The 18,268-nt window shown below is 44.4% G+C and overlaps 2 protein-coding genes across 4 annotated transcripts; both read right to left on the bottom strand.

Moving 5' to 3' along the window:
* Window positions 1-844: 844 nt before the first annotated feature.
* gpr19 (G protein-coupled receptor 19) lies at window positions 845-4,624 on the bottom strand. Its single transcript, XM_026363600.1, has 2 exons — window positions 4,448-4,624; window positions 845-2,540 (listed from the first exon to the last, which is right to left on the bottom strand). The coding sequence occupies exon 2, from the start codon at window positions 2,512-2,514 to the stop codon at window positions 1,237-1,239; it is 1,278 nt and encodes a 425-aa protein (XP_026219385.1). The 5' UTR covers window positions 2,515-2,540; window positions 4,448-4,624; the 3' UTR covers window positions 845-1,236.
* A 3,376-nt stretch (window positions 4,625-8,000) lies between these two features.
* tbk1 (TANK-binding kinase 1) lies at window positions 8,001-17,467 on the bottom strand. Of its 3 annotated transcripts, none has more exons than XM_026362814.1 (21): window positions 17,423-17,467; window positions 16,372-16,478; window positions 15,327-15,467; window positions 15,062-15,191; window positions 14,495-14,676; window positions 13,956-14,116; window positions 13,414-13,524; window positions 13,108-13,287; window positions 12,575-12,771; window positions 12,432-12,490; window positions 12,173-12,264; window positions 11,878-11,979; window positions 11,722-11,800; window positions 11,224-11,345; window positions 11,069-11,145; window positions 10,901-10,940; window positions 10,703-10,804; window positions 10,496-10,592; window positions 10,073-10,173; window positions 9,929-10,000; window positions 8,001-9,456 (listed from the first exon to the last, which is right to left on the bottom strand). In XM_026362814.1, exons 2-21 carry the CDS (start codon window positions 16,456-16,458, stop codon window positions 9,369-9,371), a joined length of 2,220 nt encoding a protein of 739 aa, XP_026218599.1. In that variant the 5' UTR covers window positions 16,459-16,478; window positions 17,423-17,467; the 3' UTR covers window positions 8,001-9,368. The 3 variants fall into 3 exon arrangements, with proteins under 3 accessions (XP_026218599.1, XP_026218601.1, XP_026218600.1); XM_026362816.1 differs by having other exon boundaries at window positions 8,001-9,408; XM_026362815.1 differs by lacking the exon at window positions 17,423-17,467 and adding an exon at window positions 16,988-17,385.
* Window positions 17,468-18,268: the final 801 nt, after the last annotated feature.

Genomic DNA, 18,268 nt, shown 5'->3' with positions numbered 1-18,268 from the left:
GCTGCTCATCAGAAAAGTTTGGACTCCACCAGTCGACTGTTAGATCGTTACTAATGGAGAACATTCAACAGCACGGCTCTCCTCCCCAGGAGTGGTCGACCAACAAAGATCACACCATGAGTAGGTGTGTAACAGTCCAGGAGGCCACAGGTAACGTCTGGGAAACAAAAGGTCTCTTTGACAGTGGATACTATGAGTCAGGAGAAGTAAACGACAGTGGTGTTAATGTCAGAGCTAGAAGAAAGCGACTCGTCTCCAAACAGAATATTACTGCCCGTCCACAGCTGGTTCAGGGAGAAACCAGGAGCTGCTGGAAGAAAGTTCTGTGGACTCACGAGACACGAGTTGAACTCTTAGTCTGTAATGAGAAGCTGTTTGGTAATGACCAAGCCCTGCATCTAGCATAAGAATCCTTTACCCTTGTTTAACAAAGATATTTAAGAGATTCTATTTTGAGTCAGGAGTCAGTCAAAATGGTAAAGGGTTCACAAACCTGTGAAATCCTTTGGAAACCCTACAAACCCTGTGTGTAGCTCTGCGCCGGTTGGTGGGTCTGACTTCTGCTGTCACTTTGCTCCATATTATTTTGTGCATAATTATTTTGCATTGATTTGGTCTCAGCCTAATGATTCCCAACTCCTGAAGCCGTATTCAGCTCGGCAGCCTCTCTCAACACATAAACTGTTAATTAGAAAGTGTAACGAAACTAGAAAAGGGCCTAAATGACCAAGCGTTTATATTTAGTTTTCCTTGATGACGAGTCTGGTTCGTATGGTTTGGTTTGATATTACCAAAGCACCGGAAACTGAAAGTTCAACAGAGACTGAGTTTTAATTTGATTTGATAGGATTTAATGTGAACAAACTGAACATCTGGGGCGTTGTTAGCTAGCCAACTCACAAGAACTGTAGCAAAGCAGAAGATGTCAGTGTTAACACACGGCTTGTAACGCCAGCTTCTACACAGAACAGACTACAACAGGTCACTGATAGATGGCCACTGACTATGGTTAGCTAGCTAACAAGCTGACATCAAAACACAGCACAGAAGAATCGATGACTCAGTTCTGAAGTAGAAAATTCCAGCTGTTCGTGGCTGTGTGTGTCTCCATGTGTTACATCATAGAAAAGCCCTTTATACAAAGAGTTCAGAATGAGCCTGTAACCTCACAACACTGATGCTGTGACGCTGATCAAGTTTCACACTAGATTGTTTCTGTATGTTTGAAATGGTCATTTACACAAAAGTGTTAGGAGGGTTGGTGTTGGTGGGCCAGGCAACCTTCTTCTCCTTCGCCTCTCGGTCAAATGTATCATAAACGGAGTCTTTGGTGACCGTCTTTGCTTGGACTGGGATGTCCACCACCCCAACGTAGTTCTTTTTGGCCATCCGAGAGCTTGCCGTGATGGTGTAAGCATTACTGCGGTAGCATTTCATGGACGACATGCAAAAGGTCTCCCTCATGCCCCTTCTGAAGTTTGCGTTGTAGACGGAGTACAGCGTTGGTTTGGATGCTGTGGAGCTGAAGGAGATCCAAGCAATGCCTGTGAAGAAGAGCAGCGCCTGCCTCCTGGGTTCGCCAGATTCGCTCGGATGCCACAGCTGAGAGATGTAGAAAGGTGTCCAAGTAAGAAAGAAAACGGAATTGAGCATGAGGAACATCTTGATGGTTTTGACTTTAGTCCGTGGAACAATGTTCATGGTCCGGCGCACAGTGTGGCCGTCAGCACTGATCCTCCAGATGTAGCGGACCACCCGCTGGTAGAATGACACGATCAGTGCCACAGGGACCAAAAAACCCAGCAGGAGGTGAATGGCAGCATAAGCTATACTGCCCCAGCTGTCTGGAAGGAAAAAGTCACAATGACTGCTGTCTGTAGTTGTGGATCCATAGAAAAAGAGACAAGGTGAGACGAAGGCTGCATCAAACAGCCATGAAGCAAGGATCATCTTCTTTGCTTTCTCCCTGGACACCTTGAAGCTGAGGGGATAGACGATTGTGTAGAAGCGATCCACAGAGATGGAAAGCAGGACATATACCTGCACCCCAGGGCACAGGTGCTGCAGGTAACGTACAACCTTACAGGCAGCAGCACTCAGCGGCCATCGTGCGAAGGCAACCTGCAGTAGGATGAAGGGCGCGCAGCCTAAGCTCATAAGAAGGTCTGCACAGGCCATAGACATCACAAAGTAGTTGGTGGTCGACTGAGTCCTTCGGCTCCGGTGGATGACCAGGCAGACAAGGGCATTTCCCAGGATGGAGACCAGCCAGAGAACCCCAAACACCAATCCCAGGACGGCGACCTCACCTGAAGTCAGTTCATAGGAGGTGAAGGTCCTGTTCAGCTGGCTGGAGATCGAGCCCTTGATGGTGCAAAGGGGAGTCGTGGGTAAAGTTGCCAGGACAGTCGAGTTTTCCCTCTCAGACGAGTTAAATGACATCTGATACGTGAATGATGGAGAGTAAAGGGAGGGCTTGACACCAACTGTGTTCAATGACTGGGCATAAACCATAGCTATACTGCTGCACCCGAGAGGAGCTGTGGACAGAAAAAGAAATTCATCCTTAGTAGAAACATTGGAAGACATTAACAGAGCTGAACCACAACTACAAGACGTTTTTCTTAACATATGGTTTTTTTCCACCCCTACAGTAGTTAAACTTTAGTTGGTTAAACTATCATTAAGATCAAGAAAGATCTGAAAACAAAATCCAAAAATACATTTCATTCACCCAAACCATCGTCCAATCCAGTGATGGCACAGATTCACAGACACGCCCTGTCCTCAAACCCCTCAGGAGAAACGATACCTGGTGCAAACGCGAGGCATCTCTGACTACAACATTTTGCACCTACGGTCAGTAAGCACCGCTTTTAGTTTTGGTCTTTGTTCAGACCCAATGGTACCAAACCTAATAACCCTCACTGTAACAAGATGTTCAGAACGTGCTACAAGGTGGAAGGTCGGAAGTTGCTTTTTTGGTTTGTAGTTAGTCTGGTTGGAAGGTTGGTTGGTGATTCTCCAGGCAGGAAGGTACATTAGCAGGCTGGTAGGTGGTGCAAATGGAGGTAGTCTAGTTGGTTGATTAGCAGTTTGGTCGGTTGGTAACAAGGTCAGTAGATCTGTAGGCTAATTGAAGGTGAAGCAATTAGTTTAGTTTGTTCAGTCATTTGGTGGGTGCTGCCCATCTGAGTTTGTTCAGGGACATGTGGATAAACCAGAGGTTCTGTGGACAGTTTGGTTTTAGATGTGCAATGATACTGATTTATGTACCTTTTGATAAATACAACAACCCAGAACAGCAGCTGACTCTGATTTCATTAATCCTTCACAGGGATCTAGTTTAGTGTCCACAGAGATCCAGATGTCCTCCGAGGTCGCCCATTAACGGTGTGAAGAAGCCCATGGGGGGGAAAAGCCCTGTGTATTGTTGCCTTTGTGTTTACGCTGCTGGATTTCTCCTTGGCAACCTGAAGCATCGTGGCTGATGGTTTGTGTGCGAACCAAAGCACCGGGCACAACGTTCACCTACTGAGTATATCTAACTACTACTAGTACTACTACTAGTATATATATGTAGTAGTTAGAATTTGCTCTTTGACTTTAAAAACAGCATTTTAGTTTTTGTAAAGTCTTTGTCCACAAATTCACAGTTGAAAAAGTAAAAGACAGTAGAAAGTGCAGCTACTGTCTCGTTGGTCCGAATCCAGATTCAAATGTTCAGGATGTACTTTGTACTTGTACTTTGTACTCTGGTACAAAATGAGGACTTAGAAACTGTAAGTAAAGAATCGTGTTTGAGTGAAAAAGAACTGAGCTTAATTCAAGTACTTTTAGTTTGTCTACTACTGTAGAACTAATCGAGTAGTATCCTGTTACTGTAGTACAGTAGTAATACAGTCTAATACTACTACTACTACCCACACTGTACGACCAGCGGATCAGAACCTCAAATGTTCTGTTTACTACTGTGAAACAAAAAGAAGACACCACTGTACTGTAGTAATAATACTGCAGTATTACTACAGTTACCTTAAACCATCTGAAGTCCAGAGTTCAGTAAAGAGTAAAAACGTCTTCATGGTAAAATACTGAGCAGAATATTCAACTGGTTCTTTATCAAGAACCGATTCATTAAAGGCAGAAATCGAGTACATGTACTTTTACTCTACTGGACCTGGTACCGGAACCCGGAGCTCGACTAAGACCATTTGAACGAGTCCCCTGAACAACAGCTGGTTCCAAATGTTCCTTCTGGATCAGATCCCGGAGCAGCATCATGGATCCGGCCTCTCCAACATGTCTGCTGCTCCAGGGCGAACGAAGCAGCTCGATCCGAACCAGAGGAAACACCTGAAACCCGGTCTGCAGGTGATCTGCCTGCTCGGAGCCCAGGAGTCCGACCGGGACCTGGCTTCGGATTCATGTGTAGTGACGGACTCACCTGCTGAGAGCAGAGCGGGAGGAAACGCTTCATGTCGGGGTTTATCCGTGGTTCAGAGCGGCTGGAGGTGGAGGAGGTGGAGGTCCGAGCGGGGAGCGCGCATCCCGGCTGCTTGGTCCGTCCGTGTGTCTGCCTGTCGAACCGCCCGTCTGCCTGTCGAACCGCCCGTCTGCCTCTCTGTCGGTCCGTCGCTGGAGGATGAAGCTGCTGCTGATGAAGAGGAGGGTGGATGTTTGTTACCGAGCACCAGGGGCGGATCAAGCGCTCTGGGGCCCAAACCACACAGAGCCACGCGGCCCCTCAGCCCCCAGCACAGGGGACAAAAGACAAAACCACCGAGTTTGATTATGTCCCAGAAAGTCCAGGACAGAAAGACGGAGCCAACAAAATAAAAGCCTCATGAACTGAAGCCCAAATCTTTTCTATTTCATCCGTGAAGCAAAGCGTGTCACTCTGACCTCTGTTATTCAATTCAGTTTTATTTGTAGAGTTCTTTTACAATTGACATTGTCGCAAAGCAGCTTTACAACCAAAGAACAGTACATGAACAGTGAATGTGTATGAATCATAATAATGTGATTGTCCCTGATGAGCAAGCCGAGGGCGACGGTGGCAGAAAACTCCCTGAGAAGGCACAGGAAGAAACCTTGAGAGGAACCAGACTCAACAGGGAACCCATCCTCATATGGGTGATTACATGCTGTGTAGGCAGCAGTCCAGTATAACAGTTAAACTCATCAGTGTAGAAGCTGTGGTCCAGTGTACCGGTACGGCTCCAGCCACCCACACTGTTTGGTTCTGGAGGTGAAGACAGAGTTCAGTCACATCCCAACACAAACCGGCGCCGGTTCTGATTCAACCTGCTACACTGACTATAATACAGAATCCGTCCTCGCCCTGTTAATGAGCCCTTAAAACCAGAGCTGCTGGTCAGTAGAGATGTTTTTAACTGATGCTCACAGATATGAAATGTGTCAGTAACCGTTACAGGAACCAGAACCTTTACACGTCCACTCACAACTCAACAATGACTCGATTTTATATTTTCACTCATGAACAGGCTGATTGCTGGTTTCCTGTTTGTGCTGCTGATAATTATTAATTTAATTTCAATGAATTAATTTTACTCATTTTCAGAGTTTCTACCTGTCGACCTTCACGCGGATGAAGATCTGCAACATGGCTGCTCTATAAAAAGAAACCCTGCTGTCCATCTTCAATTATTGGCCTGATGCTGACGGGGGTTGCTGTCGCAGCATGTCGCCATGGCAACTGCAGCGCCGGGGAGATGGTGGAAACAGGACGGTTGCTACTGGCAACCAAGAGTGGTGCTGATGGGAGGGAGAAAAGAGCAAGCAGAGAAGAAAACAGATGACAAATAAGAACCTAACGAATGCCGAGTCTGTGACGAGGCCACATTCAGTCAGGTGAAGAATTCCTGTTATTTTCTATTTGTTGAGTCGCAGTAAATGTCCAGGAGCTCAGTTCTGCCAACATGAAACCAAACAAAAGAAAGTCAAGAATAAAATAAATGATTCAGAAAAATTCGGATTTAAAAAATGAGTCAAATCTTCTTAAATAGAGAATACTGGACATATTAACGCAAAACATTCACACATTAGGTCAAATATGTTGATTTGTTATCTCAAAATTCTGCAGTTGTAAAATGTCACCAATGTTGAGTTATCGAGTTTCTGAAACTGAAACGAGTAACGATATTGGTCAAAGATGTGACGTTACGTTAAAAGGCTTTTATAGAAAATGATCCTGACGTGTCATTTTAATGCTTCACTTATTTAGCAGTGTACTGTAGGGTTGTTGGTTTGATTCCCGGCTTCTCCTGACCACATTTTGACGTGTCCCCTCAGTGGCGCCAACATCTATGGACAGATTCTCCAGGAGCCAGGTGAAGTTTCAAAAATATTCGTTTGTCTTGATGTTGAAGCTTCAAACCAGAGTTTAGGTTATTTTCTTCTTTAAATCTTCTTGTCGTCATCAGTTGGTGTTTAAGAAATGTCCAAAGACTAAATGAAGGTAATGTGACTTTCATCTGAACTCAATGTAATAAATACATTAATTATGACATTTAACATTATGAGAGATCGATTATTAAATCTCCTGGTTGCATTTATTTATCAGACACTTTTATCCAAAGCGACTTACAAGTGAGGTACAAAGCAGAATATCAAAGTGCAAAGAAAGATTCTGAAGAGTTCTGTTTTTTAAAAGTGAGACTGAGGCAGCTGAGCGTGCAGAGGGGGTAGATCGCTCCACCATCGTGGAACCACTGAGCTGAAAAGTTGAGTCTGGGATCTATTGAGATGAGGTGAGGGGACCACAAGACGTTGTTCACTGGTACAGGGCAGTGAGTGAGAGGGACTGTAGACCTGAATGAGGGAGGTAACACCGTCAGTGAGACACTGCAGTAGTCAGGACCAGACATGACCAGAACCTGAAGATTGAGTTGTGTTAGTCTGAAAGGTCGGGTCTGATCTTTGTGATACTGAAAAGGTCAAATGTGCATGATGTGGAGACAGACGAGATGTGGTGTGATCACCCCCAGGTTCCTGGAAGACTTAGTGGGAACAATCACTGGACCCTATGCTGATGCTGATGCTGATTTCGTGTTTGTTTTGAAGGTCCAGCTGAGAAGACGAGAACTTCTGTCTTGGAGAGGTTGAGCTGAAGATGCCTCTCTCTCATTCAAGCAGTGATGTCATTGAGGGATGCAGAGATACGTAGTGAGACAGTGGAGTCATCCGGTGGAAATGACAGGAAGAGCTGCGTGTCGTTGGCATAGCAATGATGAAGCAAGACATGACCGGATGATGGAACCTAGGGATGTAGTAGAGATGGAAAAGAGTGGAGGACCAAGAACTGAGCCCTGTGGAACGCTGGTGGAGAGGCAGTGAGCGTTAGAAACCCGCCCCTTCCAAGATACCTTGAAGATGCGTCCAGACAAGTAGGACTTAAGCCAGTGATGCCAAAATCAGAGAGTGTAGAAAGGAGGATGTGGTGGTTGACTGTGTCAAAGGCTGCAGATGGATCAAGTAGAATGGAGGACAGAAGATTGAGCTGCAGCCTTTGCAGCCAGCAGGGATTCCACGATGTTCAGGAGTTCCGTTTCTGTGGCGTGACCTCTCTTGAAGCCGGACTCGATGACATCTGGGAGGTCGTTCCTAGAAAGGAAGTCAGTCGGTGATTGAAGTCTGCTGGTTCTAGGGTCTGGGCCAGGAATGGTTTTCCATGTTATTGTGACCATCACACCTACAGGAAAAAAACAGTGCAGACAGGAAGTGATGTAAGCAGGTGAAGACTGTGTCGACAACTTAAGGTTTCTCTTTTTATGTTTCTCATTCAGATCAGACTTTTATTTCCAACAACACCTGATCTGCCAGCGACAACACTCGGCCTTTTGTCTGGAAAACTGCTGCCTGGTAGTTCGTTGCAGATCCTCTGTCAGCGGCAACAAAGTGAGACATTTATTCTTTCCATCGACTGTTTACAGGGGGGTTAAAGGTCACTAGAGGGAAATCTGTCAAAAACAAACAGCTCCATCTTTCATATTTCTTTATTTACAGGGTTTTCAAACAGTCGCCGAGCACATTGAATGCTGATTACTGACAAAAACAAAACTTTAACTTCGTCCAGAGTAAAAGAGCTGACAGGTTCATTTTGTCCGTTAATGATGAACGGGGAGAGGTATTTCTGCGACTGTCCAGAGAAAACATGACAACAGCAACAAAACCTTAATGCAATCATGATTCAACTTAGTCCCTTAAACATTCAGTTCAAATTACACTAAACATTATGTTACGTATTGTGTAATGAACAAGTCTTTTAATGACATTAAGGAGTTACATAATGGATGTAAGATGCTTTTTAAACTCTCTGCACAATTAAGGAGCTTCAAGGGAAAAATCCCTCAAATAAGATAAAAATGATCTTTGAATTCAGGTTAAAATTCAGAGATTCAAGGTTTAAGGTAAAAAAAAAAAAGCAATAAGTTCTATTCTAACATTATTTTAAATCATCTGTATTTAAGTTGTAATGTACCTCAGGTCCCTTAATTTAACTTTTAATTAGCTAAACTAAATCCCTTACTGTACTTTGACTAATCCAATAACTGGGTTTTGGTTTATGTTTAGGATCTGATCTGCTCAGATTTTAAAAGACTCCTCAGGTCTTTGTTAATTGGACTTACCGATGCATTAATGGACTGTAATAAATTAGGGTTTTTAAAGCAAAAAATATTCAGAAAAATTAATTAATATTAGTACATTTTTTACAATTAAAACGTGTCCGTGCATCTGTTCCCCTGAAACTGGAATTAGTATCTGAACCACATTTGATTTGATGATAATAAACCAAAATCCAAAAGATAAATACTTATTATGTGAAATAATATTATTAAAGGCTAACAACAGTTTTGACATTCTTTGATTAATTATAATTAAAGGTGAAAGTAGCAATTTAATCTGTTAAAATTCCCATAACAACAGAAAATACATTAAAAATAAAGATTCAGGTTGAAAAAATACTAATTAAAGCTGGATCCCCATTAAAATATTACAGTCCGTTAGTCGCATTTGTTCCACGTGTTACAACTTTGTAATTTATATCCAACATAAACCAAAATCCCTCAACTCTAATGATAATTATTAATGGAACTGACAAATGTTCATGACGCAGCCCTTGTCATTTTGATAATGTGTTAGTTAAAGGGTTTTATATTGATCTAATTAAAGGACAAACACCGTAGTTCAGAGTTTGTCTGTAACTACAGTAACAGGATGTTGGCTAACAGAAGCAGAGGAGAGGCCCGTTCATACAAAAACAAATCTTCATCTTACACTCAGACATTATTTACAAGACAAAGATAAAGAATATGTACAAACGACGCAGCGCGTTTCAGCCGTTTTCAGCCTCTCAATCCTCCGTCCAGAGTCAACGTGCCGAATCTGAGGGAAGACGAGGACACAGGCCTTAGAACAGACGGGAAACGGGAACTGAAACCAACAGGAATGTTCTTCAATAGAACGATCAACTCTAAATTAAACAGATGCTTCAGTGTCAGCAACAACCCTGGAAATCAGTCAGACATTTAGGTTGAACTAACAACACCCTGTGTTACGTAACTTCAGTGTTACCACAGCCCGTTTTGATTTTATCGGCTCCTCGTGACTTAATTCAGTTTAGAAATTCACAACTAAATGCATGAGTTCCAGTCCTTTAATTCTCCCCTTCACTTTAAATTAGAATTATGGGAATCAAACACTTCACTGACCTTAAAAGATACACACATTAGCAACTTTAATGCAATATAATCTCATTATATAGGTAGTTCTGAAGCCAAAGAGATCATTAAAATACATAGAAACGGTGCTTTTATTTTGAAACTTAAATGACCTTTAATTATGTTTTTGTCCTTTATACTGAAAACTGAATCTGTTTTTTCATTAACCCAGAGTCGTGTCTGACCTCTCTAAGAAGTGGTTGTTCTCTGCCAGCTCTTTGACCACTCCCTCCATCTCCTCCTTCAGCTTCTTCATCCTGAAAAACAACACGGAGTCAGACGGACGCCATGACGACAAGCGCACGGTGAGGAGCAGGTCCGACACTCACCCCAGCGTCATCTCCACCAGTGTGTTCTGACTCAGGTAGGCCTGAGGTTTCATCCCACTGGACACCAGAGGCAGAACCTTCTGAGGCAGCTGCTCCTGCAGCTACACACACACACACACACACACACACACACACACACACGTTAAACAGCCTCCAGCAGTGAGACCACATCTGGACCTGGAGCAGCTTCTCAACACGACTCACGCCGATGACTCCAGTCACCGGTTCACATTATTATTAACATTAAAACACGTCAGAGGAGAAACAGGCTCTGACTCTGGGGAGCGCTACGACATTCAAGACCCCCCCCACCTGCTCGTTGTAGCGGTTCTCAGAGAGTCTTCCTGTTTTAACTTGACTCTGAATCATGTTGTAAAGGTGAAAGGTCGGAGCTCTGGTCACCTGACGGTGTGCGTCGCGTACCTTAATGGCTCTCTCCAGCAGCATCGTCACCTCCTTCTCGATGCTGATCAGCTGACTGGACAGAGTAACCAGCTGCTTCCTCACGTGATGAACCTTCCTGAAAACACAACACTTCACTGGTCACGCTGTTGCTGAGCAACTGTGAGCGATCGGAGCGACCGGAGCCCACGTGAGCAGAGCAGCCGAGTGTGTGCAACATTATTTTACCTCATCCACTCTTCACTCTTAGAGATGAAGAGACGATATTTCATGGCGCACTCCTCTGTGAACAGAGTTCTTGCTTTGCTGGCATGAAGGACCAACTTCTGTCTGTCAGAGAAACAAGACAAACAGGTCAGGACTTCAAAATAAAAGCTCAGAAACAGAGCCAAAGTAAAATCCACTGTGTTCATTCAGTGAACCTACTTGTCAAATTTATGGATCTGTTCCTCGTTGTACGGCAGACCTGAACACAGAACGTCAGAATTAAGTGGCAGAGTGGCGTTGTATGTTAACGTGGCAGTCGATATAGCTACAGTCTGGACAAAATAGTAGCACGCTAAAAGCAGAGCTAAAGATTTGCGTCGAACTCACGTCTCTCTGCTTTGTCCTTCTTGAACTGTTGGTAGATGGCTGTGATGGCGTCCAGCAGCACTTTGATTTTCTCCACGCTGCAGAGACAAGCTCAGCGTCACACACAGATTTATTTCACACATGATCAGAAGGTTTTCTGCACGTGAACAACTTACTTCCTGTCCTCAGGGTGTGTCCCCACTTGTTGTGTCCAGCCGTCGGTCAGCAGGCCTCCTGGGAGAAACTTGCTCTTAACGTCTTGCGTTGTTCGTTCAATGGGCTCCAAAGATCCAGAGATCTGCACACGTGAAGCGTGTGGTTAGTTCCTTAATTAACCAAACCTCAAACACCAAGGACTTACTACAGTCCACTCATGAACAGAGCCAGATCAAAACTGGACATGCTAATGTCTGAGGATCTTAAACCCTAATCTAATGCAGAAAACCAGTGAAACCTACTGTATACACCAACTGAAGTTCAACCTCAAACTATAAACTACATGTTAGTAACTACCTACAACACCTTAGCAGAACAGAACCCTTAAGAACGACCTTAAACCACATCCTCATGCTTTAGAAACTACTGTAACTGTACTGACCACATATTAACACCTTAGAAAAACAGAGTCAGGTAGATGAGTCGGCCTTTCTTTGTTGGGTGAAGCGATCACTCACTCTGAGAACTTTTTTGTGCATGTCTGAGATCTCGTCGTACTCAGTCGACAGCATGTTGGCCTGCATCAGCACCTCAAACCTGTCCAGTGATACAGGAGATGGTCACACTCGGATTCTCTGACTGTAACCGTCACTGTGTTGGTGTGAGTCACTTACATCTGTTCAGTTTTCTCCAGGATCTGTGTGCAGTAGTTACACAGATGGAAAACCTCGGACTTCTTGTGCTGAATCTCGCTGTAGTCCTCCCTCATCAGCTCACTGGACACCAATAAGAAGAGATCTTAGGAATTAGGTTTGACACCTTTGCAGCAACTTAATGTTAGGAACCATCTTAAATACCAATTATTGACTTAGTAACTACCCTGAACACCAGCAATTCACTGAAAAAACCTCAAGCTCCTGTGCTCGGATGATTTCCTTCATCACAAACACACTTCTGAACCGAACTTACATTAAACCTCGGACTCCTTTTCGCACCAGCTCCTGATAAACCAGCAGAGACTCAGAGGTTTTCCATAAATGTCCAACGTCACCTGCAAAAGTCTGAACAGCAGCAGGAAGGTCAGAGTTCATGTTCACACAGGAACGAGAAACACAGGGTGGCTGTGTTCAAATAAATTATTACTGGTACCACTGTGTTACTGCTCCAATTTCAATAGTGAAGTATTTATATTTTTAGCGTCTTTAATCTTAATTAGTTCAAGCTGCACCTTTGCGTAGCTGGCGTCCAGGTCGAGATCATAGCGAGGCTGAACTTTGGGAGGACTGGCTGTGAAGACAAAAATAGTCCGAGTTAATATGTCGGTCACCTGCTTGTGATTTACTGTGCAGGCCGCTCAGCCGGACTACGTACGGTCTTCAAAGATGAGTCCGACAGTGGTGACGGACTCGCGGCTGACAAGCATGATGGGATTGTCTCTGGAGGTCTTGGGGAAGGTCTTGGCCTGGCGGTTGGGGTCGAGGATGAGGCGGCGGCCTTCGTACAGCAGCTCCTGATTGTGCAGAGAGATGCTGGTCCTGCGGGAGAGCAGCTCCTGGAACAGCGACGCCCTGTGGACACAAGAGGACAATTACTGATAGGAGGCAGACGTCATCAGTCATTTGTTTCACACTGTGAATTTTCTACTGTAAAAATCTTTTATATGCAGTTTTTCATAAAGTGATATTGATGCGTGTCGACATCAGATGGTCCCATTAAAAGAAACACTAGCTACACTGAAGATGCACTGTGTGTTCAAGTACATCCTGTGTTTAGACAATGAAGACATTAGTTGTAAGACTGTGGTACCAGCACAGAGTGAAATTAAACCAGTGACATGATGATGAAAACCAGTACATGTGTTCCCAGTAGCAGGTGGAGCTCGGTGTGCAGCTTCTGAGTCTTACGTGTTGTATTCGTGGATGTAGACGTGGTGCAGCGTCGCCTGCTGCAGACTGAAGACATAGACCACGGTCCGGTGAAGGATGTCGTTGGTCTCAGCGAAGAACTGGTCGAAGCCCCAACACTTCTCCTGATCGGCCTCCAGGATGTTGGCGAGTACGGGAGTCAGGAGGCTCTGAAGACCCCTTAACAGGAGACCGAGGAGAACAACAGGTGGGTTCAAGAGGAGTCCCTTTACTTTTTGTTTCCAACCTAATGTACGACGTTCGGGACCGAGTACTTTCTGAAGCATTTACAGTACGAGTTCTCACTTGGACAGACTGCAGGACACCGGCATCTCTGTGCTCCACTCGATCTTCCCGTTCTCACACTTCTGATGACCCGAGATCGTCCCCGACGGTTTCTCTGTGATGATTTTATACCTGAGCCGAACAAACAGCTGATTACACACATCATCAAAACTCGGTCCAGTCCCTGTTCTTCGTCTTTACAACATGGAGAAGATTTGTATTTTAAATCACCAATAAACATGTTAAAGACTTCCTGGACACTTCATGAAGTGAAGGTTGATGTACAGTTTAAACCAAATAACTGGAACTTGGTGGAGGAACCTGGAGAATTGAGGAAGTGGAACAGCTTTCAAAACAACCATGGCTGAAAAATAAATCTATGTTATAGCTTCTAACCTGGATCAACGTACTTGTATGTGACCAAGCGGAAACTTGAGCTAACACAATGACAGCCTGACTTTAGTCACCTGCCATGTTGGACCCACTTCTGTGGGAACTATTCCCGCCCTGAGTCTTCCGGCAATATGAGCCGAACCCATCAGGGACAAACGTTACGTTCTTACATGACTTCTTTGTTCCTGCGTGGTCCCTCAAACGGTCTAAAGGGGAGGCTGCCGGTTGCGGCGTGGTAAAACGTGACTCCGATGCTCCACAGATCCACCGTGGCTCCATATTTCTTCTGGTGGTCCTTCCTGAGCACGGCGCGCTCGTACATGTCGGGATGCTGCACGGGAAACGCGTACAGAAGAGTTAGAGCTGATAAATAAAATGAGCAGTGATCAGGACATAATGTTGGTGAATCTGTAACAGGCCGAGAAATAAACTGAATAAAAAGGAAATGATGAATAAATAATAATAACACTGTTGTTGGGACAGCACCACCACAGAGTTTCAGTGTCCCGTCCAACGACATGTTGCTTCTTTTGCATTTTAATGGGCCTTTTTCCTCAGGCTTGTTTTCCTGATCTGAACACCACTGCAGACATTACAGGAGGAGTTCCTCAGGGCATCATGTGAAGATCACACACATTTATGTAAATAAAAATCACACAGGTGCTCGGGTTCTACACCAGTAAAATTCCCTTACAGAGGTTTTCCTCACCAGGTATTCCTCGGTACCGTACAGAGACACGAACTGCTCGTCATCCTCCAGCTCTCTCGCTGCTCCAAAGTCGGTCAGTTTGTAGACTGAGCGTCCGTCCTCTCCGATCACCCTCATGATATTTCCAGGCTTAATGTCCCGATGGACGATGCCGTACTCTCTCAGATGGTTCATACCTGCCACTGAAGGAGGCACAGCAGCCAATCAGAGAACACCTGACCAGAGTTATCTCAGAAACGTGCCTCACAGAATGATAAAACATTTCATTACATATAGAACGGTCTGTCCGTCTATAGGATGCAGTCCTTCAGTGAAAAGGCTAAATCTGGTTTTTTATTAAGTTATTGTCATTGTGGTTTTTTTTGTGTGTTTTAGAATTAATCATCTCAGAGTTTAAGTATTCACTGGACAAAACTACTAAAATAAACTAAAAAATCATCCTTTAGTCACTCTGAACACAGGAGTCTAATCTGTGTTTTAACAAACGTACAGCAGGAGTTAAATTTATATTTTAAACGGATCTCCATGGTTCCATAACGACTTCCAGATCAACAAACTGTCCCTCACCCACATCGTGAAGAACTATGAGGAACTCGTCCTCTGGGAGTCCGTACGCGTTGGACGACTCCTCTAAGACCGTATAGAGACTTCCACAGGGACAGTACTCCATCACCAGGACCTTATGACGAGTGTTGGACTGAGGAGGAGGAAGAAGAGCGGGTCAGAAAGTTCCTACACGCAACACCTTCACTCAGCGGCAGCAGATACGAACATACAAAGGTTCCACACAAGCATATTTCCCATGAGACTGGAAGTCTGTAAAGTTACTGACCTCTTCCTCCACAGCGAAGAGTTTGACGATGTTCTTGTGGTTTAGTTTCTTCAGAACCTCGAACTCTCTCATCTGGACGTCGAGTGGCCTCAAAAAACTCAGGTTGTTAAAGACTTTGACGGCGTACAGGTCCCCAGTTTTCTACAAGGACACGGACAGAAGACTCATTTAATGTATAGATAAATTATAACAAACTAGAACATCTTTGCTGGTTCAGATCTGCTTCCCCCCCGTGACGAGGTGCCGCAAAGGTTGGATCCAGACACACAGTGGCAGAGACTGAAATGAAAATAATTCTACACGTCATTTTTCTCATCTTTTCAAGGGATGCGGCCGCTGATACAATAATCCTGCCCAAGTGTGCAGACAGACCACACCCATGTAAAAAGCCCTTTGACTGAGCTCACCTGACACAGCTGAGGTGTCGACATAAATGAGTCATTTGATCCTGAATCCAAACAAGAACAACAGGTTCAAACTTCTCCTCTCGCTTTAAAGACTTTTGGGAAATTCCCTCTCACACCGTTCACAGCCTGAAGGTATGAAATCTTCTAAGCACAAACGGTGACGACTGATCTGCAGCAGGTGGAGAAGAGACGCTGCAGAAGTGTGAAATAAAAACCCACTGCTCTGCTCTTAATTCATCCTTCATTTAACTCTGAGAAAACAGAACCCACGTGTCATGTTCGGTCCTGATTAGTCCAGATTCATCAGATTTTGGCTGATATCAATCCTACATCAGGTGTGAAGTGTGGGTGCAGGCCGTCTCACACTAGCATCCGACTCGTCTGGATAAATCCCAGCTGCAGTTGAAACTACAGACGCTCAGTGTGCGGTTATCTGTATTTTTATATATTAGTCTCAAACACAAAAAGATCTGATCTGACATGTGAATGCATCATTAGACCGAGCAGCACTGAAACCTGGCTATGATCAATAACAGGATGAAGTTGCATCCTGTTACTGATGCACCGCTAACATCCTGACCTCAGAGTTTGGGGCCATCTCTGTGACCTCTGACCTCCTGCAGCAGCTCAGTTCTTACCTTGTGGCGTCCACGGTAAACGTTGGCCGTTGCCCCCTGACCCAGCAGGTCCGAGATGAGCCACAGGTAGTTGGTGGTGCTCTGCATCCTGACGGCTGCAAGTGATCCTAGAAACACACAAACGACTCGTCACCACAACGGTGAGAAAACAAACAGCAGAAAGTAACAAGGGGACGGAAATAAGAACACTGACCGAGAAACGCATCACATCACAATCAACAGAGCTGAAATGATGAGAAATTATCATCTCTGATCGGTTCTGGTGTGACACATTGATGAGACTTATCCGTTTAAATCGTTCACGTTTATGTCAAATTTACTTAGTCATAGATAATAATAATAATAATAAGATTATTATTATTATGATGCATTACACTTGATTTTAAACAGTCCAGTAAAAACATTATTTCAAAGGTACTTTCACGTCACGGATGACTCTGGGTTTTTAATTAAATCCATATTTCTACAATTAAAAATTATCATTTTTCTAATTTTCCTTCAGAATAAAATGTTAACGCCCCGCCCCCCGCTCGGTACGTCGTGACGTCACCGGCCGTCGGTGGGAATTTCCCGTTCGAGGCCTGAAACAACAAAAAGCTGCTAAATTAAAACTCACCGTGATGTGACGGACGGCGAAAAGGACGTGAAACGATCTAATGTCCCCGAATCTGCTGCTGACGTCGGACACGCTGCACACATTTAGCTCCGAAGCGTCAGCAGCTAAAAAGCCAGGACCGGGCTTTGATATCGAAACCAGCAACGTTAGCGAACAGACACAGACCGAGGATTTACGGTCCGTGTCTGTCAATCTGATCACAACACGAGTCTGTGGCTCATGTTTGCTGCCGACGTTAGTTTTTATATGTTCACTTTCTGTCGCTGTCACCAAATCACGATCCTCCAGATCTGCGTCGTGCCACCAAGCTAACCGTTCACACGGACGGACAAACCCGGGCCCGCTCGTTCACACGTCGAGCCACAAAACGCCAGCAGCGGGTTTTGTAGCTCTTCGGTGTCGTTTGGTGAAAAATTCTCTTGTTTATTTCCTCACCGTTCTTCTGCTGCCGACCTGCTCCACTTCCTGCTGTTCCCTGGTCATGTGACAGGCACCGTCCAATCCCACTCGAGGCCGTTTAAATCACATTACCGTAATGGCTAACGGAGCAGCGCCACGTAAACATTTACATCTAGTCATTTACATTTAGCATAAACAGGGTTCGACTCCGTTTTTACCGAGGAGCTGTTTGGGTTTTTTCTCACATTTAGACTGTTCACACTCAGTTCACACTCATAATTAGTCTGTGCAGCTGGAAACAGCTGCGACAAGAAGCACTATGATATCAGAGCTGCCCTCTGCCTGAGATCAGTTATTACGGTAGCTGCAAAGAAAATCTTCCTGGAAATCAAAACTCACCTGTGTAAAGTGAAACAGGTGAGCTCATACAACAACACAGGTATTATCATCCTTTAAAAGTACTACTACTGCAATTCGAACATACTCAATTACTGCACTGAAGTATCCAGAGGACAATGAACCAAATGTGAAGGATCCTATCGAATACATCTGGCTCAGTATCACTGATCGACAAACATGTAACAGATCAAGGAATAGCTTTTTAACAAACTGCCCCACCCAAACATCATTCAGCACACTGTAGTTTTTAAAAGTTCAATCACTTTATATTCAACAAAAAGAAACAAAAATCAGCATTTGATGAGTTACAACAGCTTATGGTGGCAGCTGGATGGGCTGTACAGGTCCATCTGATACTCTGGTTTACAGGTAAAGCAGTCATCGTATAAAAACGGAGAGTTAGTGGAAATTTAATGAACGTGACAAACCAAATGTTGGTCACCTCAACAAATGTGAAGCACCATGAGCTCAGAATGGATGAAG

This window comes from Anabas testudineus, chromosome 23, assembly GCF_900324465.2.
Source record: "Anabas testudineus chromosome 23, fAnaTes1.2, whole genome shotgun sequence".
NCBI classification, from domain to species: domain Eukaryota; kingdom Metazoa; phylum Chordata; class Actinopteri; order Anabantiformes; family Anabantidae; genus Anabas; species Anabas testudineus.
Note: the sequence above shows the minus strand (reverse complement) of the source record. Positions and strands in the feature narration are given on the sequence as shown.

Bases quoted from the DNA above. Each gene is read 5' to 3' on its own strand.
- gpr19 (XM_026363600.1), bottom strand. From the start codon at position 2,514: ATGGTTTATGCCCAGTCATTGAACACAGTTGGTGTCAAGCCCTCCCTT.
- tbk1 (XM_026362814.1), bottom strand. From the start codon at position 16,458: ATGCAGAGCACCACCAACTACCTGTGGCTCATCTCGGACCTGCTGGGT. The intron at 10,593-10,702 runs GTAAAATAATGT...TTGTGTTTTCAG, and splicing joins AAGAGTGAAGAGTGGATGAG to GAAGGTTCATCACGTGAGGA. The intron at 10,001-10,072 runs GTGAGTGTCGGA...GTTGTTTTTCAG, and splicing joins CTGGTGGAGATGACGCTGGG to GATGAAGAAGCTGAAGGAGG.